Source organism: Somniosus microcephalus, chromosome 1 (assembly GCF_052327205.1).
Source record: "Somniosus microcephalus isolate GS21.2 chromosome 1, FLI_Smic_1.0, whole genome shotgun sequence".
Taxonomy (NCBI): Eukaryota; Metazoa; Chordata; class Chondrichthyes; order Squaliformes; family Somniosidae; genus Somniosus; species Somniosus microcephalus.
Genome location: NC_140987.1, coordinates 12542772 through 12563052, shown reverse-complemented (window position 1 = coordinate 12563052; position 20281 = coordinate 12542772). Strand labels below are relative to the sequence as shown.

General features: G+C 49.3%; 1 protein-coding gene across 3 annotated transcripts in view; it reads right to left on the bottom strand.

Annotated features, from left to right (window-relative positions):
* rictora (RPTOR independent companion of MTOR, complex 2 a) overlaps positions 1-20281 on the bottom strand; it is a 903687-nt gene that overhangs the window by 643972 nt on the left and 239434 nt on the right. For all 3 annotated transcript variants that reach the window (XM_085966601.1, XM_085966449.1, XM_085966521.1), the window contains exons 13-17: positions 19994-20084; positions 14756-14822; positions 9493-9573; positions 3757-3857; positions 855-1020 (exon numbers count right to left, since the gene is read on the bottom strand). In XM_085966601.1, coding sequence (XP_085822727.1) covers positions 855-1020; positions 3757-3857; positions 9493-9573; positions 14756-14822; positions 19994-20084 — 506 coding nt within the window. The remainder of the gene's footprint in view (positions 1-854; positions 1021-3756; positions 3858-9492; positions 9574-14755; positions 14823-19993; positions 20085-20281) is intronic.

The window sequence follows — 20281 nt, the reverse complement described above, 5'->3', positions numbered from 1 at the left end:
CCCCACCCAGGGTATATTCCGTGCCCTTGCTACCCTCAGTGCCTCTTCCAAGTTGTTTTCAATATGGAGGAATATTGATTCATCAGCTGAGGAAGGGTAGTCGGTGGTAATCAGCAGGAGGTTTCCTTGCCCATGTTTGGCCGGAAAGAAATGAGATTTCATAGGTTCCAGAGTCAACATTGAGGACTCCCAGGGCCACCCCTTCCCGACTGTACAACACTGTGCTGCCATCTCTGGTGCGCCTATCCTGCCGGTGGGACAGGACATACCATGGGATGGTGACAGAGTCTGGGAAGTTGGGTGATGAGTATGATTCTGTGAGTTTGACTATGTCATGCTGTTGCTTGACTAGTCTGTGGGGCAGCTCTCCCAACTTTGGCACCAGTCCCTAGACGTTAGTGAGGAGGGCCTTGCAGGGTCCCATTGGGCTCTGTGCGCCTTTGTCATTGCCGATGCTTAGTTCGCAGCAGAGTATTTTGTAGCGGTTTGAGGACTTGCGAGGAAGCTTATCCTACAGGCTGCTCCTGGTACTGAATTCAACAGTTACATGCCCTCCCACGACAAAAACTGGACTCACCCGTACATGGTCAGTACAAAGCTCTGTTACAAAGTGCTCTGTATCTGACTGTGGAACATGAATATTGATTTACTTCTACAAGCATTTTTACCCCCCAAAATTTAGTAGTCCCCTCCCCGCCCTTGCCGACTGAAACTGTATTACATCAGAACACACACACGAAGCTGGATTCCAACCTACACTCAAGATTCACGGAGAAGCTTGTGTCAGTGATCTTACCTGTACGTTTCCAAAATCTCTGCTACGATAACACGTGTTCGCAAAGCGTTCCGTTTACCTTCAAGATGAAGATGTCTTTCTGGACACGCAGGTGGTGATCCCGTTTGTGGGAGATGGAGCCATTTTTGTGCATAATGTGATCCAGGTACAGGCTGTAAGGTTTCGAGCCGCGCTTCTTCATCTCGTGAAACCGCTTTAGACAGTTCACAGCTGCGCTGGCTCGCCTGTTGATAAATCATCAATAAAAGTAAAAGTAAATCACAGAGGCAGTCATAAACTCTGTTTATTGACACTGCTGTGGTCACTGCCATGTGTGGTTTGCAGAATGTGGAATGAAACATCAGGAAAAAAATCCCAGAACCACGTGACAAAAGTGGAATTTGACTTCTTTAGTCATCATAAACCAGTGGCCCTGGTCATTGTTCTTCTGAACTTTACTCCTACTCCTCCCAAGCTCCAAATACACTGTCCTACACACTCAGTGTGTCTGTGTCAGCTCTTTGCTAGAAATTGCTTTCCTGAAAAATAATATTCACTCTTGTCTGGCATTATAGAGCTGCCTGTCTCTGTGTCCGCTGCTGTACATGTACAGTACACAGCGGGTAAAAGGGAACGATTCACTCCCGTCTGGTACTGTATGGCCCGTGTGTGTGTCTCAGTGTCAGCTCCTGTACATGTACAGTACACAGCGGGTAAAATGGAACGATTCACTCCCGTCTGGTACTGTACGGCCTGTGTGTGTCTCAGTGTCAGCTCCTGTACATGTACAGCACACAGCAGGTAAAATGGAACGATTCACTCCCGTCTGGTACTGTACGGCCTGTGTGTGTCTCAGTGTCAGCTCCTGTACATGTACAGCACACAGCGGGTAAAATGGAACGATTCACTCCCGTCTGGTACTGTACGGCCCGTGTGTGTCTCCGTGTCGGCTCCTGTACATGTACAGTACACAGCGGGTAAAAGGGAACGATTCACTCCCGTCTGGTACTGTATGGCCCGTGTGTGCGTCTCAGTGTCAGCTCCTGTACATGTACAGTACACAGCGGGTAAAAGGGAACGATTCATTCCCGTCTGGTACTGTACAGCCTGTGTGTGTCTCCGTGTCGGCTCCTGTACATGTACAGCACACAGCTGGTAAAAGGGAAACATAGAAGATAGGAGCAGGAGTAGGCCATTCGGCCCTTCGAGCCTGCTCCGCCATTCAATGAGATCATGGCTGATCATCCAAATTCAGTACCCTGTCACTGCTTTCTCCCCATACCCCTTGATCCCTTTAGCCTTAAGAAATATATCCAACTCGTTCTTGAATATATTTAATGAACTGGCCTCCGCCGCCTTCTGTGGTAGAGAGTTCCACAGGTTCACCACTCTCTGGGTGAAGAAATTCCTCCTCATTTCTGTCCTAAATGGCCTACCCTTTATCTTTAGACTGTGTCCCCTGGTTCTGGACTCCCCGACCATCGGGAACATCCTTCCTGCATCTAGTCTGTCCAGTCCTGTCAGAATTTTATAAGTTTCAATGAGATCCCCTCTCATTCTTCTAAACTCCAGCGAGTACAAGCCCAATCGACACAATCTCTCCTCATACGTCATTCCTGCCATCCCAGGTATCAGCCTGGTGAATCTTCGCTGCACTCCCTCCATGGCAAGAACATCCTTCCTCAGATAAGGTGACCAAAACTGCACACAATACTCAAGATGTGGTCTCACCAAGGCCCTGTACAACTGCAGCAAGACATCCTTGTTCCTGTACTCAAACCCTCTCGCTACGGAGGCCAACATACCAAATACCATTTGCCTTCTTAACCGCCTGCTGCACCTGCATGCTTACCTTCAGCGACTGGCGCACAAGGACACCCAGGTCTCGTTGCACTTCCCCTTCTCCCAATCTATTGCTATTTAGATAATAATCTGCCTTCCTGTTTTTGCCACCAAAGTGGACAACCTCACATTTATCCACATTATATTGCATCTGCCATGTTTCTGCCCAATCACCCAACATGTCCAAATCATCCTGGAGTTTCTCGACATCCTCCTCACAGCACACACGCCCACCCAGCTTTGTGTCGTCTAACGATTCACTCCTGTCTGGTACGGTCAGATCCAAACTACCACAGCAGAGGCCAGTACTAGAATGAAAATGAGTTGCATTGGTGAGTATTCCTTTCTACTGTATTAGACATAATACAACACTGTATAAATGCCTCCCCTGTGGACAGTGAGATCCTTCTGTACGCATGGCACTGTTGCCATACAGTAAACACTCTAGTTTGTGTTTTTCTCCCCATCTCTCCTGAAGGTGCCGACTTTTTCTGGCGTACAGTCCAATGATGCTGGCTACCCTCCATCACCTGAAACAAGTTGCAAGCAATGTTCCCCGTAATTTCTTTTGGGCTGCTCGGCCCCTTTAACGGGCTGTACGGCCCATTCAAAAGTCCACGCCTGCGCTGTTTTTTCAATTTAAAAGCCGGATCACCGGCTGCACAAGACCCCTGGAGCAAAGGGAACATTGGTCGCAAATAGTACTGCAGGCATCCCCACCAGGGATGGGCAATGATAGATCCTCATCAAATCCACATGTACTTTCCAGCAGGGGTTAGTGGATAGCAGTCAGGAGCAGGAGTCCTGGCTGAAAAACCCCCTCTCGGCCCCTCAGCTTCAGGCATCTTGAGGCCAATAGCACCTGTATTGCTGCCCCAGCCGAGATCAGCCAACTCAGTGCAGACCACGGGTAGAATCTGGAAACCTCTGACTTGCATGGTTCAGTACCAAAATGGCCCCCCTCAAGAGAGCTTCTATATGGTCCGTACCAGAGCAAGAGAGAATGAACAGTGCCATAAATGTTGCAAAGTACAGGCAGTAACCACGCCTGCAGTGCGAGCTTTATTTTGCATTAATCCCCTTGAACCCGGATGTGCATGCTGGATGACTTAGTACGAATGGTGAAATCTAATACTTACAGCCGCTTTTCCTGAGAGATATCGAAGGAAGCTGCCATGTTCATGAGGGTCGGTAGACAGTGCAAGTGGTGGCTGTAGGTGTACGGCAGGATAGTATTTGCCTGTGTGAGAAAAGCAGATGTTTACGCTGAACACATGAGAGCACGAGCTTATGTGAAACTTCAGTGCGGTGCTGAGGGAGTGCTGAACTTCAGATGCGATGTTAAACTGAGGATACATCTGCCTGGTCAGGTGGATATATCGAAGAGAGCAGGGAAGGTCGCCAAGTGTCTGGCCAACATAAATCTTTCAACCAAATCACTAAAATAGGTTTCACTTCAAGATGCCAAAACCAGCAATACAATGTCATTCACCTCATGGCCACCCCCTGTACTTGCATAACAGTAATGATGACACTTCAAAGCAATTTATGCCATGTGAAGCACAACATCACATTTCTGAGATATTACACCCCATAAAAATCCAGGTGTTTCCGTCACATTCTTAACCCTCTCTAGCAACCAGATGTTATTGTGGTCAACGAGGTAGTGTCAGCCTGGTTACAGGGCACTCATTACAGGACTAGAGAGGGCAGTGTCAGGCTAGTTACAGGACTAGAGAGGGCAGTGTCAGGCTAGTTACAGGGCACTCATTACAGGACTAGAGAGGGCAGTGTCAGGCTAGTTACAGGACTAGAGAGGGCAGTGTCAGGCTAGTTACAGGACTAGAGAGGGCAGTGTCAGGCTGGTTACAGGACACTCATTACAGGACTAGAGAGGGCAGTGTCAGGCTAGTTACAGGACTAGAGAGGGCAGTGTCAGGCTGGTTACAGGACACTCATTACAGGACTAGAGAGGGCAGTGTCAGGCTAGTTACAGGACTAGAGAGGGCAGTGTCAGGCTAGTTACAGGGCACTCATTACAGGACTAGAGAGGGCAGTGTCAGGCTGGTTACAGGGCACTCATTACAGGACTAGAGAGGGCAGTGTCAGGCTAGTTACAGGACTAGAGAGGGCAGTGTCAGGCTGGTTACAGGGCACTCATTACAGGACTAGAGAGGGCAGTGTCAGGCTGGTTACAGGACTAGAGAGGGCAGTGTCAGGCTGGTTACAGGGCACTCATTACAGGACTAGAGAGGGCAGTGTCAGGCTGGTTACAGGGCACTCATTACAGGACTAGAGAGGGCAGTGTCAGGCTGGTTACAGGACTAGAGAGGGCAGTGTCAGGCTGGTTACAGGGCACTCATTACAGGACTAGAGAGGGCAGTGTCAGGCTGGTTACAGGGCACTCATTACAGGACTAGAGAGGGCAGTGTCAGGCTGGTTACAGGACTAGAGAGGGCAGTGTCAGGCTGGTTACAGGACTAGAGAGGGCAGTGTCAGGCTGGTTACAGGACTAGGGAGGGCAGTGTCAGCCTGGTTACAGGACTAGAGAGGGCAGTGTCAGGCTGGTTACAGGACGAGAGAGGGCAGTGTCAGGCTGGTTACAGGACTAGAGAGGGCAGTGTCAGGCTGGTTACAGGACTAGGGAGGGTAGTGTCAGGCTGGTTACAGGACTAGGGAGGGCAGTGTCAGGCTGGTTACAGGACTAGGGAGGGTAGTGTCAGGCTGGTTACAGGACTAGGGAGGGCAGTGTCAGCCTGGTTACAGGACTAGAGAGGGCAGTGTCAGCCTGGTTACAGGACTAGAGAGGGCAGTGTCAGGCTGGTTACAGGACTAGAGAGGGCAGTGTCAGGCTGGTTACAGGACTAGGGAGGGTAGTGTCAGGCTGGTTACAGGACTAGGGAGGGCAGTGTCAGCCTGGTTACAGGACTAGAGAGGGCAGTGTCAGCCTGGTTACAGGACTAGAGAGGGCAGTGTCAGGCTGGTTACAGGACTAGAGAGGGCAGTGTCAGGCTGGTTACAGGACTAGGGAGGGTAGTGTCAGGCTGGTTACAGGACTAGGGAGGGCAGTGTCAGGCTGGTTACAGGACTAGGGAGGGTAGTGTCAGGCTGGTTACAGGACTAGGGAGGGTAGTGTCAGCCTGGTTACGGGACTAGGGAGGGCAGTGTCAGGCTGGTTACAGGACTAGAGAGGGCAGTGTCAGGCTGGTTACAGGACTAGAGGGGGCAGTGTCAGGCTGGTTACAGGACTAGGGAGGGCAGTGTCAGGCTGGTTACAGGACTAGGGAGGGCAGTGTCAGCCTGGTTACGGGACTAGGGAGGGCAGTGTCAGGCTGGTTACAGGACTAGAGAGGGCAGTGTCAGGCTGGTTACAGGACTAGAGAGGGTAGTGTCAGGCTGGTTACAGGACTAGGGAGGGCAGTGTCAGCCTGGTTACAGGACTAGGGAGGGCAGTGTCAGCCTGGTTACAGGACTAGGGAGGGCAGTGTCAGGCTGGTTACAGGACTAGGGAGGGCAGTGTCAGCCTGGTTACAGGACTAGGGAGGGCAGTGTCAGGCTGGTTACAGGACTAGGAAGGGCAGTGTCAGGCTGGTTACAGGACTAGGGAGGGCAGTGTCAGGCTGGTTACAGGACTAGGGAGGGCAGTGTCAGGCTGGTTACAGGACTAGGGAGGGCAGTGTCAGGCTGGTTACAGGACTAGAGAGGGCAGTGTCAGGCTGGTTACAGGACTAGGGAGGGCAGTGTCAGCCTGGTTACAGGACTAGGGAGGGCAGTGTCAGGCTGGTTACAGGACTAGAGAGGGCAGTGTCAGGCTGGTTACAGGACTAGAGGGGGCAGTGTCAGGCTGGTTACAGGACTAGAGGGGGCAGTGTCAGGCTGGTTACAGGACTAGGGAGGGCAGTGTCAGGCTGGTTACAGGACTAGGGAGGGCAGTGTCAGCCTGGTTACAGGACTAGGGAGGGCAGTGTCAGCCTGGGGGAGGGCCGTGTCAGGCTGGTTACAGGACTAGGGAGGGCAGTGTCAGCCTGGTTACAGGACTAGGGAGGGCAGTGTCAGGCTGGTTACAGGACTAGAGGGGGCAGTGTCAGGCTGGTTACAGGACTAGGGAGGGCAGTGTCAGCCTGGTTACAGGACTAGGGAGGGCAGTGTCAGCCTGGTTACAGGACTAGGGAGGGCAGTGTCAGCCTGGTTACAGGACTAAGGAGGGCAGTGTCAGGCTGGTTACAGGACTAGGGAGGGCAGTGTCAGCCTGGTTACAGGACTAGGGAGGGCAGTGTCAGCCTGGTTACAGGACTAGGGAGGGCAGTGTCAGCCTGGGGGAGGGCAGTGTCAGCCTGGTTACAGGACTAGGGAGGGCAGTGTCAGGCTGGTTACAGGACTAGAGGGGGTAGTGTCAGCCTGGTTACAGGACTAGGGAGGGCAGTGTCAGCCTGGTTACAGGACTAGGGAGGGCAGTGTCAGGCTGGTTACAGGACTAGGGAGGGCAGTGTCAGGCTGGTTACAGGACTAGGGAGGGCAGTGTCAGCCTGGTTACAGGACTAGGAAGGGCAATGTCAGCCTGGTTACAGGACTAGGGAGGGCAGTGTCAGGCTGGTTACAGGACTAGGGAGGGCAGTGTCAGGCTGGTTACAGGACTAGAGGGGGCAGTGTCAGGCTGGTTACAGGACTAGGGAGGGCAGTGTCAGCCTGGTTACAGGACTAGGGAGGGTAGTGTCAGGCTGGTTACAGGACTAGGAAGGGCAGTGTCAGCCTGGTTACAGGACTAGGGAGGGTAGTGTCAGGCTGGTTACAGGACTAGGAAGGGCAATGTCAGCCTGGTTACAGGACTAGGAAGGGCAGTGTCAGGCTGGTTACAGGACTAGGGAGGGCAGTGTCAGGCTGGTTACAGGACTAGAGGGGGCAGTGTCAGGCTGGTTACAGGACTAGGGAGGGCAGTGTCAGGCTGGTTACAGGACTAGGGAGGGCAGTGTCAGGCTGGTTACAGGACTAGGGAGGGCAGTGCCAGCCTGTTTACAGGACTAGAGGGGGCAGTGTCAGGCTGGTTACAGGACTAGGGAGGGCAGTGCCAGCCTGGTTACAGGACTAGGAAGGGCAATGTCAGGCTGGTTACAGGACTAGGGGGGGCAGTGTCAGCCTGGTTACAGGGAGGGCAGTGCCAGCCTGGTTACAGGACACTCATTACAGGACTAGAGAGGGCTGTGTTCGGCTGGTTACAGGACTACAAGGGGCAGTGTCAGGCTGGGTGCTGGACTAGAAGGGGCAGCATCAGCCTGGTTACAGTATATTAGTTAACATAGAAACATAGAAGATAGGAGCAGGCCATTCGGCCCCTTGAGCCTGCTCCGCCATTTAATGAGATCATGGCTGATCATCCAAATTCAGTACTCTGTCCCTGCTTTCTCCCCATATCCCTTTAGCCTTAAGAAATATATCTAACTCCTTCTTGAATATATTTAATAAGTTGGTCTCAACTGCCTTCTGTGGTAGAGAATTCCACAGGTTCACCACTCTCTGGGTAAAGAAATTCCTCATCTCAGTCCTAAATGGCTTACCCCTTATCCTTAGACTGTGACCCCTGGTTCTGGACTCCCCCGCCATCGGGAACATCCTTCCTGCATTTAGTCTGTCTAGTCCTGTTAGAATTTTATAAGTTTCAATGAGATCCCCTCTCATTCTTCTAAACTCCAGCGAGTATAAGCCCAATCGACCCAATCTCTCTTCATACGTCATTCCTGCCATCCCAGGTATCAGTCTGGTGAATCTTCGCAGCACTTCCTCCATGACAAGAACATCCTTCCTCAGAGAAGGCGACCAAAACTGCACACAATACTCAAGGTGTGGTCTCACCAAGGCCCTGTACAACTGCAGCAAGACATCCTTGTTCCTGTACTCGAATCCTCTCGCTATGAAGGCCAACATACCATTTGCCTTCTTAACCGCCTGCTGCACCTGCATGCTTACCTTCAACGACTGGTACACAAGGACACCCAGGTCTCGTTGCATTTCCCCTTTTCCCAATCTATTGCCGTTCAGATAATAATCTGTCTTCCTGTTTTTGCCACCAGTGGATAACCTCGCATTTATCCACATTATACTGCATCTGCCATGCATCTGCCCAATCGCCCAACCTGTCCAAATCATACTGCAGTTTCTCTGCATCCTCCTCACAGCACACACACCCACCCACCCAGCTTTGTGTCGTCTGCAAACTTGGAGATATTACATCTAGTTCCCTCGTCTAGATCATTAATATATATATTGTGAATAGCTGGGGTCCTAGCACCGATCCCTGTGGTACCCCACTAGTCACTGCCTGCCACTCAGAAAAAAGACCCGTTTATTCCAACTCGTTGCTTTCTGTCTGCCAACCAGTTCTCTATCCAAGTCCGTACCTTACCCCCAATCCCATGTGCTTTAACTTTGCACACCAATCTCTTATGCGGGACCTTATCGAAAGCCTTCTGAAAGTCCAAATACACCACATCCACTGGTTCTCCCTTATCTATTTTACCAGTTACATCCTCAAAAAATTCCAGTAGATTAGTCAAGCATGATTTACCTTTTGTAAATCCATGTTGACTTTGTCCGATCCTGTCACTGTTTTCCAAGTGCTCTGCTATTACATCTTTTATAATGGACTCTAGCATTTTCCCCACTACCGATGTCAGGCTTACTGGTCTATAATTCCCCATTTTCTCTCTACCACCTTTTTTAAATAGTGGGGTTACATTAGCTACCCTCCAATCCATGGGAACTATTCAAGCGTCTATAGAATTTTGGAAGATGACCAGCAATGCATCTACTATTTCTAGGGCCACTTCCTTAAGTTACAGGACGAGAAGGGGCTGTGTCAGGCTGGTTACAGGTCATCTTACCATGTGCAGGAGCTCGCCTAGCATGATGGTGGCCCGCATAGACACATTATCATTGCTGCTCGTTAGCACTTCAACCAGACTCTAAGGAAAGAGATAGGATGAATTACAATGGCGAAAAATAAAACAGAACCAAAAATGCCTGCGCTTTGCCGCAGCCCAGGCACACCGCTCATTTACAGGGCTCCCTTTAAATAAATCTCCCTCTGTACTAAAATGTCCCTAATTCTTGGAACAGACAATATTTATAGAATAGCAGTAATCTAACATTAACACAATACTGTAGGAGCTAGAAATTCAGTGCATTTGTGCCTCTCGTTAGCACCCCCCCAGGGCGCAAACGACTTTTCGCCCGGGCGCGGTGCCGCTAACGACTCCCGCCAAATTCAGCAGGAGTTTAGTAGCGGCGGTAACCGGTAGCGCCCCGCTCCACAGGTGATGATGACGTCATCGCCGTGCGCAGTGGCCTGTTTTCGCCCCGCCTGCGAAATTGGCCAGTGGCCCCTGAATCTGCACCGGGTGATGACAGTGACCGATTCAGGGGGTGGGAACGGAGTGGCAGGAGGCTCACAGGGCAATAAGTAAAGGGGAGGAGACGGGTGTTAAGTATGTGTATTGTATTGAACAATTAACACAAAGACTTAAACTTTTAACTCAAACAGGTCTTTACTGGTTGGAGGTAGGGACTATACGTAGGTCTTTACTTCATGCCCACAGGCGGGAACTGAGGGGAGATCAGTACCCACAGTACTATTTATACCCCTATGGCCAGGAGTGGTACTGCGTATCACTACGCCCTACAAGTAGTGCAGTCCTGTCCATAGGTTCAAGGTAGCACACATATTACATACACAACATTCCTCCCTTCTTAGCTTTACAGTCATCTCCCCATTTAACATAACGTAATAACATATATAACTTCAGGTTTACATAACAGAATAACATAGATACATAGATAACTTCATGTCAAAACAGATCACAGATTCAGTCTCTGCGGAAAACAGTTCACAGATTCAATCTCTGTGGTGTAGTCGGTTCACGTTGCTGGAGTGACTCCTTCAATAGTCCTTCCATGGATTTAACAGTTTGAACTTCCGAACTGAATTGGCTCCGTTCGGAGGGACCACGTGTGTGATCTGGTAGAGGTAATAATGGCTCAGATGGGTCATCTTCTGTTTCGACTTTTCCTTTTCTGCTTCTTGGAGACTCTCTGGGCTCCACTGTCAGCTGCCAGCTGCATGCGCAGTTCCTCCTTCTCTTCCTCCTTTTTCCGTAGTAGAGCCACCTTCTCCCGATGTTCCGTAGACTTTCGGTGCTCCTCCATGATTTCTGTATGGTGGGAGTCGAAGTTACAAGTTGGGCAGGACAGGACATAGTAATATTCGGTGTCGTCCTGATCTAGGCCAGCGAGAGGGTCTTCTATTTCCTCCATACCCAGCTGGGTGTTAGCCAGCTTTTGTTCCAAGTCCAGACATCTTTCCTGAAGAGACTTCTTCATGCGTACCTCTTCATCCAGCTTTTTCTGGGCTTTCAGCAAGTCGTTTACTAATGACCTCATTTGAGATTTTACTACTTCAACTTCTTTTGGAGATTGATTGATCGGACTATTCAATCCCTCTACCGGAGCAGCTGTTTCAGCGGTCTGTTGTTCTACGTTGACGTGAGTCAGCGTACTTTTGGCATCCAAGGGCTGCTCTGTTGCAGTCATCTCAGTCTGTGTTGCCACCTCAGCTCTTCCAATAACCTTTGAGAGCTCCGAACCCCTTTCGTTTGAATATTGAAGTTCGTGTTCAAGTTTTTCCCATTTCAGAGTCCTGTCCTTCAGCATATGCAGGAGTTGGCTGACCGTTAACTCCTCTGACATCAGACGTTTTGTGTGCTCCTGCTCCATTTTCTCCATCAGCTGCTTCTGTTGTCTTTCCAGATTCTCCAACTCTATATCAAAGAACTCTTTCGTTGCATTCAACTCTTGCTCAAAACGGCGAAGCATTTGTTCTAATTGCTGTTGTAGTTTGAAATGGAGTTGAGTTCGAGCCCGGTGTCCCTCAGAAATGGGCACATCAGTAGACTTGCCAGACTCAGAATCCACAGTTAAACTATGTTGTTGTTGCTCAGTGGAATTCTGTGCTGAAACTTTGTCTTTTGCACCTGAGTTGGGCTTACCATCATCCGTTCCAGAGTCTGGGCCGACTATCTTCACCGAGTTCTCACTCGTTATTGTTTGTAGGAAATGCCAGTCCATATTCATTTTCCTAATCCACTCCCGTCCTAGTAGTGGAGGACCTCCTTCAGATATCACATATAAGTCCATTATTTGACTGTCTTCGCCCTTGTGGACCACTGCCACCTCTATTTTCCCGATGGGGTACACTCTTTGCCCCGTGTATGTTTTCAATATAATCCCCGTATCCTGTAGTGGAATATGTTGGAATAACTTTCCGTAATCTTTCTTATTTATGACCGTCAATGCCGATCCAGTGTCCAATTCCAGTTTTACTTGGACTCCTTCTATCTGAAGAGTGACCCAAATTGTCTGGAGGTCTGCACCCTTACCAGCGTTGAGTACTCTTAAGCTAGCCAGTTCATTACTGCTAGCGTCTGAATCGGACTCCTGGTCGGTCACCTTGTGTACCTTTGCGTATTTTCCTTGCGGTGACTTCTTGTTGCTGGTCTTCTTCCCTGACCTGCATACTCTAGCTATATGTCCAAGCCTACCACAAGTTCTACATTCTTGGTTTTTAAACCAACACTGGTTCTGATCATGCGTTGTCTTTCCACAACGATAACATTTGCCAGAACTCACACCCAATTTGTGTGCACTGAGCTCCGGTGACCGTAGCTGCATTACTGCCGTGCCTCTCGCTGCGGCTTCGTGTGCTGCTGCCATAGTGACCGCCTTCTCAAGCGTCAGCTCATTCTCCTCGAGCAGTCGCTTTTGTGTATCCTGTTTAAATAAACCACACACAAATTTGTCTCGTAGTGCATCTGTCAGTCCCGTTCCAAACTGGCAATATTTCGCTAATTTACGCAATTCCAGCAAATATTCAGCATTGCTTTCATGCTGTAGCTGCCTTCTGTCGTAAAATTTAAATCGTTCCGCTAGCATCAGCGGCGTGGGGTTTAGATGATCTTTCAGGACAGTAACAATCTCATCGAACGTCTTATCCGCCGGTTCATCTGGTGATAACAGGTGTTTCAATTGCCCGTATGTCTTCGCACCCATTAAATTTAATAATGTTAGAGCTTTATCTTGGTCACGAATTTTATTGGCCTTACAATAATTTTTTACTCTTTCAACATATATGGCCCAATCTTCGAGGTCACTATCAAAGGTGCTAATATTCCCGTGTTTAGGCATTGTAGATTTGCAATTTCTCAGATTTTATTTTGTTTACTTGTTATCAAAGATGGCGGCTTCCCGCTCTTGCCGTCGTCCTCCGCCCACAAAATGGCGGTTTTCCCGCGCTTGGCGGTCTTCACCCGTCCCCCGACGCCGTCTCCCTTCAGCCCCCGAGTGCGGCCCTTATCTTCGCCGCGATCGATAGCCCGCGCTGTGCACCGCGGCTCTCGCACCTTGAGCTTCTGCAGCCGCCGCGCCTTTCAGTCCGAGTGCGGCCCTTATCTTTGGTCCCGATCGCTGGCCCGCGCTGCGCCTCGCACTTGAAGCGGCTCCCGGCCTCTGGCTCACCCGCTCGCGCGGCTCTTGCTCGCTCCCTCCCGGGCTCTGGCTTACCCGCTCGCGCGTTTCACCGCGGCTCTTATCAGGGATTGCGATCGCCCTTATCTTCTCCAACTTCCCCAGCCCTGTCTTTGCAGCCAACGCTGCACGGCTTACCCCACCACCTAGGTTGAACAAGGAAACTGCAGAAAGACTTCTGTCAGTCGCTGGAAGCTGTCAGGATGGCTGCTGCACTCCAGTGCTCAGTCGCTGATGGAGGCTTCAGAGTCCTAAAGCCTGTCGCTTCTAGTGGGGTGGTGATGTTTGAAACCTCTCCAACTGCCGCAGGGTAAGAACCTGACTCGTCGCCAGTGTTAAGTATGTGTATTGTATTGAACAATTAACACAAAGACTTAAACTTTTAACTCAAACAGGTCTTTACTGGTTGGAGGTAGGGACTATACGTAGGTCTTTACTTCATGCCCACAGGCGGGAACTGAGGGGAGATCAGTACCCACAGTACTATTTATACCCCTATGGCCAGGAGTGGTACTGCGTATCACTACGCCCTACAAGTAGTGCAGTCCTGTCCATAGGTTCAAAGTAGCACACATATTACATACACAACGGGCGGTGGAAAAATAAATTGTCCGACTTACTTGTCACGACCCATTGACTCTTTGAACATGGGGCCCGTGCCGCAATCTGGCAGCACGACACCCTGCTCCCCGGTAGTCCAGGTAGGGCCCCGCAGAGTTCTGGCCTTGGGCCCTACCCTTTAATGAGGGGAAGAGCCCTTCGATGCGGCAGCGCAATGTGGCCCACTGCGTAACGCTACAGAATGCACTGCCCCGATATTCAGGGGTAGCGCTCCAAGGGGAAAGTGAAGCCATTGAATTAGCGCTCCACCTCCCTCTTGGGGCGCTAAAACTTAATTTAGTGATCGCCGGTGCAATTTTTCAGCGGGCGCTAAATTTAGTGCCAAGGCGATGTTAGCGACCCAAAATGGTCGCTACCAAATTTTTCCCCCTTGGTTCTTCAGCAACATGGAGCGCACTGTACTGGCTGTGTTGGTGTGAACTTCCATGGTCATCAACAGTGAGCCAATGCTAGATGTCAAAAATTACAGGTACAATATAAACACACCAACCTTCAAACACACTCAATGCTTCAATTAAACTGCTCGTGCTCGAGCCAGCCCTGCCTTGCGATTAGATTCCAGCCTGTAACTCATTCCCGGGTATCCGTTATTCTATGTATAAACCCCAAAACCCCTCGATTAGATTCCAGCCTGTAACTCACTCCCGGGTATCCGTTATTCTATATATAAATGCCTTGAACCCCTTGATTAGATTCCAGCCTGTAACCAAATCCCTGGTATCCATTATTCTATCTATAAACCATTCAAACCTGTTGATTAAATGACAACTCACTCTCATAATTCTCTACAAATCTCACAGGACTGTGACAGTTATAACGCGCCAATGGAAATTATATTCATCTATTGAACAAATGATTGCCGCATTATATTGTGTGCAGGGGTCTTGCGGTTTCATATTGCCCATCTGCCAAAAATAAAGTAAGATTTCTTGCTACTTTAATGGTTACCTCCAGGAGTCCATTGTTGATGAATGCAGACAGCACAAGTGCCAAGTAGTTATCCATCAGGTCTGGCCTGGAAAAGAGGATTCAGAAACACATCACTTCAGGTAAATAAAACTGCAAACAAGCCTGACCCACAGCTCGAGTATTCCACCTCACACACAGCATCACAAAAAGGGATACACACTCTATAAATTCTCACAGGATGTCTCCTACACGTATTACATATGTCCCACAAGCACATATTACAGCATGCCTGGGAGTTCTACGCAAATATCACACATTGCATCCCTCACACATATTGCGCATTATATCCTACAAAACACATCTTAAGAATGTCTTAGGGATCCCACACACTCCACATACAAGTTACACAACTTCCTCTACACTGTCCCATCAAACACTCCCAGGACAAGGTACAGCATGGGTTAGATACAGAGTAAAGCTCCCTCTACACTGTCCCATCAAACACTCCCAGGCCAGGTACAGCACGGGTTAGATACAGAGTAAAGCTCCCTCTACACTGTCCCGTCAAATACTCCCAAGGCAGGTACAGCATGGGTTAGATATAGAGTAAAGCTCCCTCTACACTGTCCTGTCAAATACTCCCACGGCAGGTACAGCACGGGTTAGATACAGAGTAAAGCTCCCTCTACACTGTCCCATCAAACACTCCCAGGGCAGGTACAGTACGGGTTAGATACAGAGTAAAGCTCCCTTGAAACTGTCCCATCAAATACTCCCAGGTCAGGTCCAACACAGGTTAAGTACAGAGCAACGGTCCTTCTAATTTGTCCCAACAATACGCCTACATCACTGCAAAATTTTCCCACTTCCGACATGAGTGAGACTGCCAGTTTAATGGCAGTTTTTACTGTGGAACTCTGAACTGGCATAAGATTGACACAACCCCATTTCACATATGGCCTTCCAATCCCTTGTTTTTTTAAATTTGTTTATGGGATGTGGGCTTCGCTGGCTAGGCCAGCATTTATTGCCCATCCCCAATTGCCCTTGAGAAGGTGATGAGCTGCCTTCTTGAACCGCTGCAGTCCGTGTGGTGAAGGTACCCCCACAGTGCTGTTAGGTAGGGAGTTCCAGGATTTTGACCCAGTGACGATGAAGGATCGGTGATATACTTCTAAGTCAGGATGCTGTGTGACTTGGAGGGGAACTTGGAGCTGGTGTTGTTCCCATGCGCCTACTGCCCTTGTCCTTCTAGGTGGAAGAGGTCGCGGGTTTGGGAGGTGCTGCCGAAGAAGCCTTGGCGAGTTGCTGCAGTGCATCTTGTAGATGGTACACACTGCAGCCACGGTACGCCGGTGGTGGAGGGAGTGAATGTTTAAGGTGGAGGATGGGGTGCCAATCAAGCGGGCTGCTTTGTCTTGGATGGTGTCGAGCTGCTTGTGTGTTGTTGGAGCTGCATTCATCCAGGCAAGTGGAGAGTATTCCATCACACTCCTTACTTGTGCCTTGTAGATGGTGGAAAGGCTTTGGGGAGTCAGGAGATGAGACACTCGCCGCAGAATACCTAGCCTCTGACCTGCTCTTGTTGCCACAGTATTTATGTGGCTGGTCCAGCTAAGTTCCTGGTTAATGGTGATCCCCAGGATGTTGATGGTGGGGGATTCGGTAATGGTAATGACATTGAATGTCCAGGGAAGGTGGTTAGACTCTCGCTTGTTGGAGATAGTCACTGCCCGACACTTGTGTGGCGCGAATGTTACCTGCCACTTATCAGCCCAAGCCTGAACGTCGTCCAGGTCTTGTTGCATGCTACTTCATTATCTGAGGAGTTGTGAATGGCACTGAACACACTGCAGTCATCAGCAAACATTCCCATTTCTGACATTATGTTGGAGGGAAGGTCATTGATGAAGCAGCTGAAGATGGTTGGGCCGAGGACACTGCCCTGAGGAACTCCTGCAGTGATGATTGACCTTCAACCACCACAACCATCTTCCTTTGTACTAGGTATGACTCCAGCCAGTGGAGAGTTTCCCCCCCTGATTCCCATTAACTTCAGTTTGACTAGGGCTCCTTGATGCCACACTCGGTCAAATGTTGCCTTGATGTCAAGGGCACTCACTCTCACCTTACTTCTGGAATTCAGCTCCTTTGTCCATGTTTGGACCAAGGCTGTAATGAAGTCGGGAGCCGAGTGGTCTTGGTGGAACCCAAAATGGGCATCAGTGAGCAGGTTATTGGTGAGTAAATGCCACTTGATAGCACTGTCGATGACGCCTTCCATCACTTTGCTGATTATTGAGAGTAGACTGATGGGGCGGTAATTGGCTTTTTGTGGACAGGACATACCTGGGCAGTTTTCCACATTGTTGGATAGATGCCAGTGTTGTAGCTGTACTGGAACAGCTTGGCTAGAGACACGTCCAGTTCCGGAGCAGAAGTCTTCAGCACAACAGCCGGGATGTTGTCGGGGCCCATAGCCTTTGCTGTATCCAGTGCGCTTAGCCGTTTCTTAATACAGGAAACTTTGTGCTATCCGGAGGTGAGCTATCCGGCAATCTGGAGCCACTGGCAAAAATCAGCAGTCGTTTTTTATTCTTTTTATTTGTTTTTTTTTGCTTTGTTTGAACAGTCAAGCTGTGTAGCTATAGCAACAGCTTCAGCTACAGAGCTTTAGGGCCACACCCGAGTGTTTAGAAGCTGTTGCTAAGCAACAGTGTTTGTTGTCAAATACGGAGATAAGAATCTCCGTATCTCTCAACATTAACTCTGGAGAGTACGGCAGTTTTGAGGCAACGGCAGCAGCTCGGTCCCGTGGGTGCCGGATAGCACAAAGTTTCCTGTATCACGTGGAGTGAATCGAATTAGCAGACGACTGGCTTCTGTGATGATGGGGACCTCAGGAGGAGGCCGATATGGATCATCCACTCAGCACTTCTGGCTGAAGATGGTTGCAAACGCTTCAGCCTTGTCTTTTGCACTCACGTGCTGGGCTCCACCATCATTGAGGATGGGGATATTCATGGAGCCTCCTCCTGCAGTTAGTTGTTTAATGGTCCACCACCATTCACGACTGGAAGTGGCAGGACTGCAGAGCTTTGATCCGATCCCTAGATTGTGGGATCGCTTCGCCCTGTCTATAGCATGCTGCTTCCGCTTTTTAGCATGCGTGTAGTTCTGTGTTGCAGCTTCCCCAGGTTGGCACCTCATTTTTAGGTACGCCTGGTGCTGCTCCTGGCATGCTCCTCTGCACTCCTCATTGAACCAGGGTTGGTCCCCTGGCTTGATGATAATGGTAGAGTGAGGGATATGCCAGGCCATGAGGTTACAGATTGTGGTGGAATACAATTCTGCTGCTGCTGATGGCCCACAGCGCTTCATGGATGCCCAGTTTTGAGCTGCTAGATCTGTTCTGAATCTATCCCATTTAGCACGGTGGTAGTGCCACACAACACGATGGAGGGTGTCCTCAGTGTGAAGACGGGACTTCGTCTCCACAATGACTGTGCGGTGGTCACTTCTACCAATGCTGTCATGGACATATGCATCTGTGACAGGTAGACTGGTGAGGATGAGGTCAAGTAGCTTTTTCCCTCCATTGAGCAGGTTTTCTCACCACCTGTTGCAGGCCCAGACTGGCAGCTATGTCCTTCAGGACTTGGCCAGCTCGGTCAGTAGTGGTGCTACCGAGCCACTCTTGGTGATGGACATTGAAGTCCCCCCACCCAGAGTACATTCTGTGCCCTTGCTACCCTCAGTGCTTCTTCCAAGTGGTGTTCAACATGGAGGAGTGCTGATTCATCAGCTGAAGGAAGGCGGTAGGTGGTAATCAGCAGGAGGTTTCCTTGCCCGTGCTTGACATGAAGCCATGAGACTTCATGGGGTCCGGAGTCAATGTTGAGGACTACCAGGGCCCCTCCTTCCCGACTGTATACCACTGTGCCGCCACCCCAGTGGGTCTGTCCTGCCGGTGGGACAGGACATACCCAGGGATGGTGATGGAGAAGTTTGGGACATTGGCTGAAAGGTATGATTCTGTGAGTATGACTATGTCAGGCTGTTGCTTGACTAGTCTGTGGGACAGCTCTCCCAATTTTGGCATAAGTCCCCAGATGTTGGTGAGGAGGACTATGCAGGGTTGACTGGGCTGGGAGTGCTGTTGCCGTGTCCGGAGCCAGTCGGTCCAATTTCATTCTTATTACAGGAATCCCACTCCAACCGCGGTTTTGCCATACGCGGATTTCACGTATACACGGTTTCCACTCTGTGACAATCTTTGCCAACCGCGGCAGTGAAATTCACGTATCCGTGGTTTTTAATTTAGGAATAAGGTAAATAACATGATTTTTATGCTTTTTATATTCTTTTTTATTGTGTTTATAGTGAATTTGCCAACCACGGTTTTACTAACCACGGGGGTTTTCAGGGACTTATCCCCCGCGGTTGGGGAGGGATCCCTATATTGTGTTTCGCAGCGGTTTGTTACAACTGAGCGGCTTGTTGTGGGTCTGGAGTCACATATAGGCCAAGTAAGGATGTCAGATTTCCTTCCCTAAAAGGGATTAATGAACCATACAATCTGATAGTTTCATGGTTATCATTACTGATACTAGCTCTTTATTCCAGATTTATTTAATTAAAGTCCCCAGCTGCCGTGGTGGGATTTGAACTCACTCTGGATTACTAGCCCAGCAACATTACCACTATGCTACCATTCCGTAGGCTGGATTTGAACTGATGTCCTTGAGGTGAAGGAGATGTGTCTAAAGCCCTGCACTCCCCAGTGCACTCTGTAGTCTAGTTAATAGTAAAGTGATATTTTAGAGATTTCAAAATGATTCTTTAGAACACACAAGAGAATATAGCTTGTGTCCCATCTCTCATACATAATCATATAAATGGGATCATGGACCCCGTCACTGGTGTTAAAAGCTGTAACAGCTTAAATTACAAAATTGAAGAGTTGAAGAAGTTCCACATGAATTGGTGGCAGCGGAGAAAAAAGAATACAGACTCTGGCACAAGCACTGTGCTGTTTACAGTGACAGAGTTAGTAAAAGCAGAGTAATAAAAAATCAGTTATGAAGAAAAAACTTGCATTTATATGGCACTTTATCAAGTCACTTAACATCCCAAAGTGCTTCACGCAGAATGAATTTCTTTTAAGTGCACTGATGTTCTGTGGATAAATCAAGGTTGAGATTTTGCACGTACGTTGTAGTCTCTAGCCTTGGTCAAGTGCACCCAAACAACTGCATTAATCAGGGAGTCACATACCTGGATCGGGCTCGATGTGGGAGAATGGTTTTAGCTTCAGCTGCTACAAATCCATCCGAAAGACGCCAGGAGTCCTGGAATCGGCTGGGATCTGTCAGGATGAGAAGGGGAGAAAAGAACACAGTGCAATGTAAGAAATCATGGAATGAGAAAAGGTCCTTTCAGCCCAACAAGCATGCTTTTTCCTTAGCCTATATACACGTTACTTGGGTATAAAGGGCATAATTTCAAAGTTAGCAGATGACATGAAACTCGGAAATGTAGTAAACAATGAAGGTAGCAAAAGAC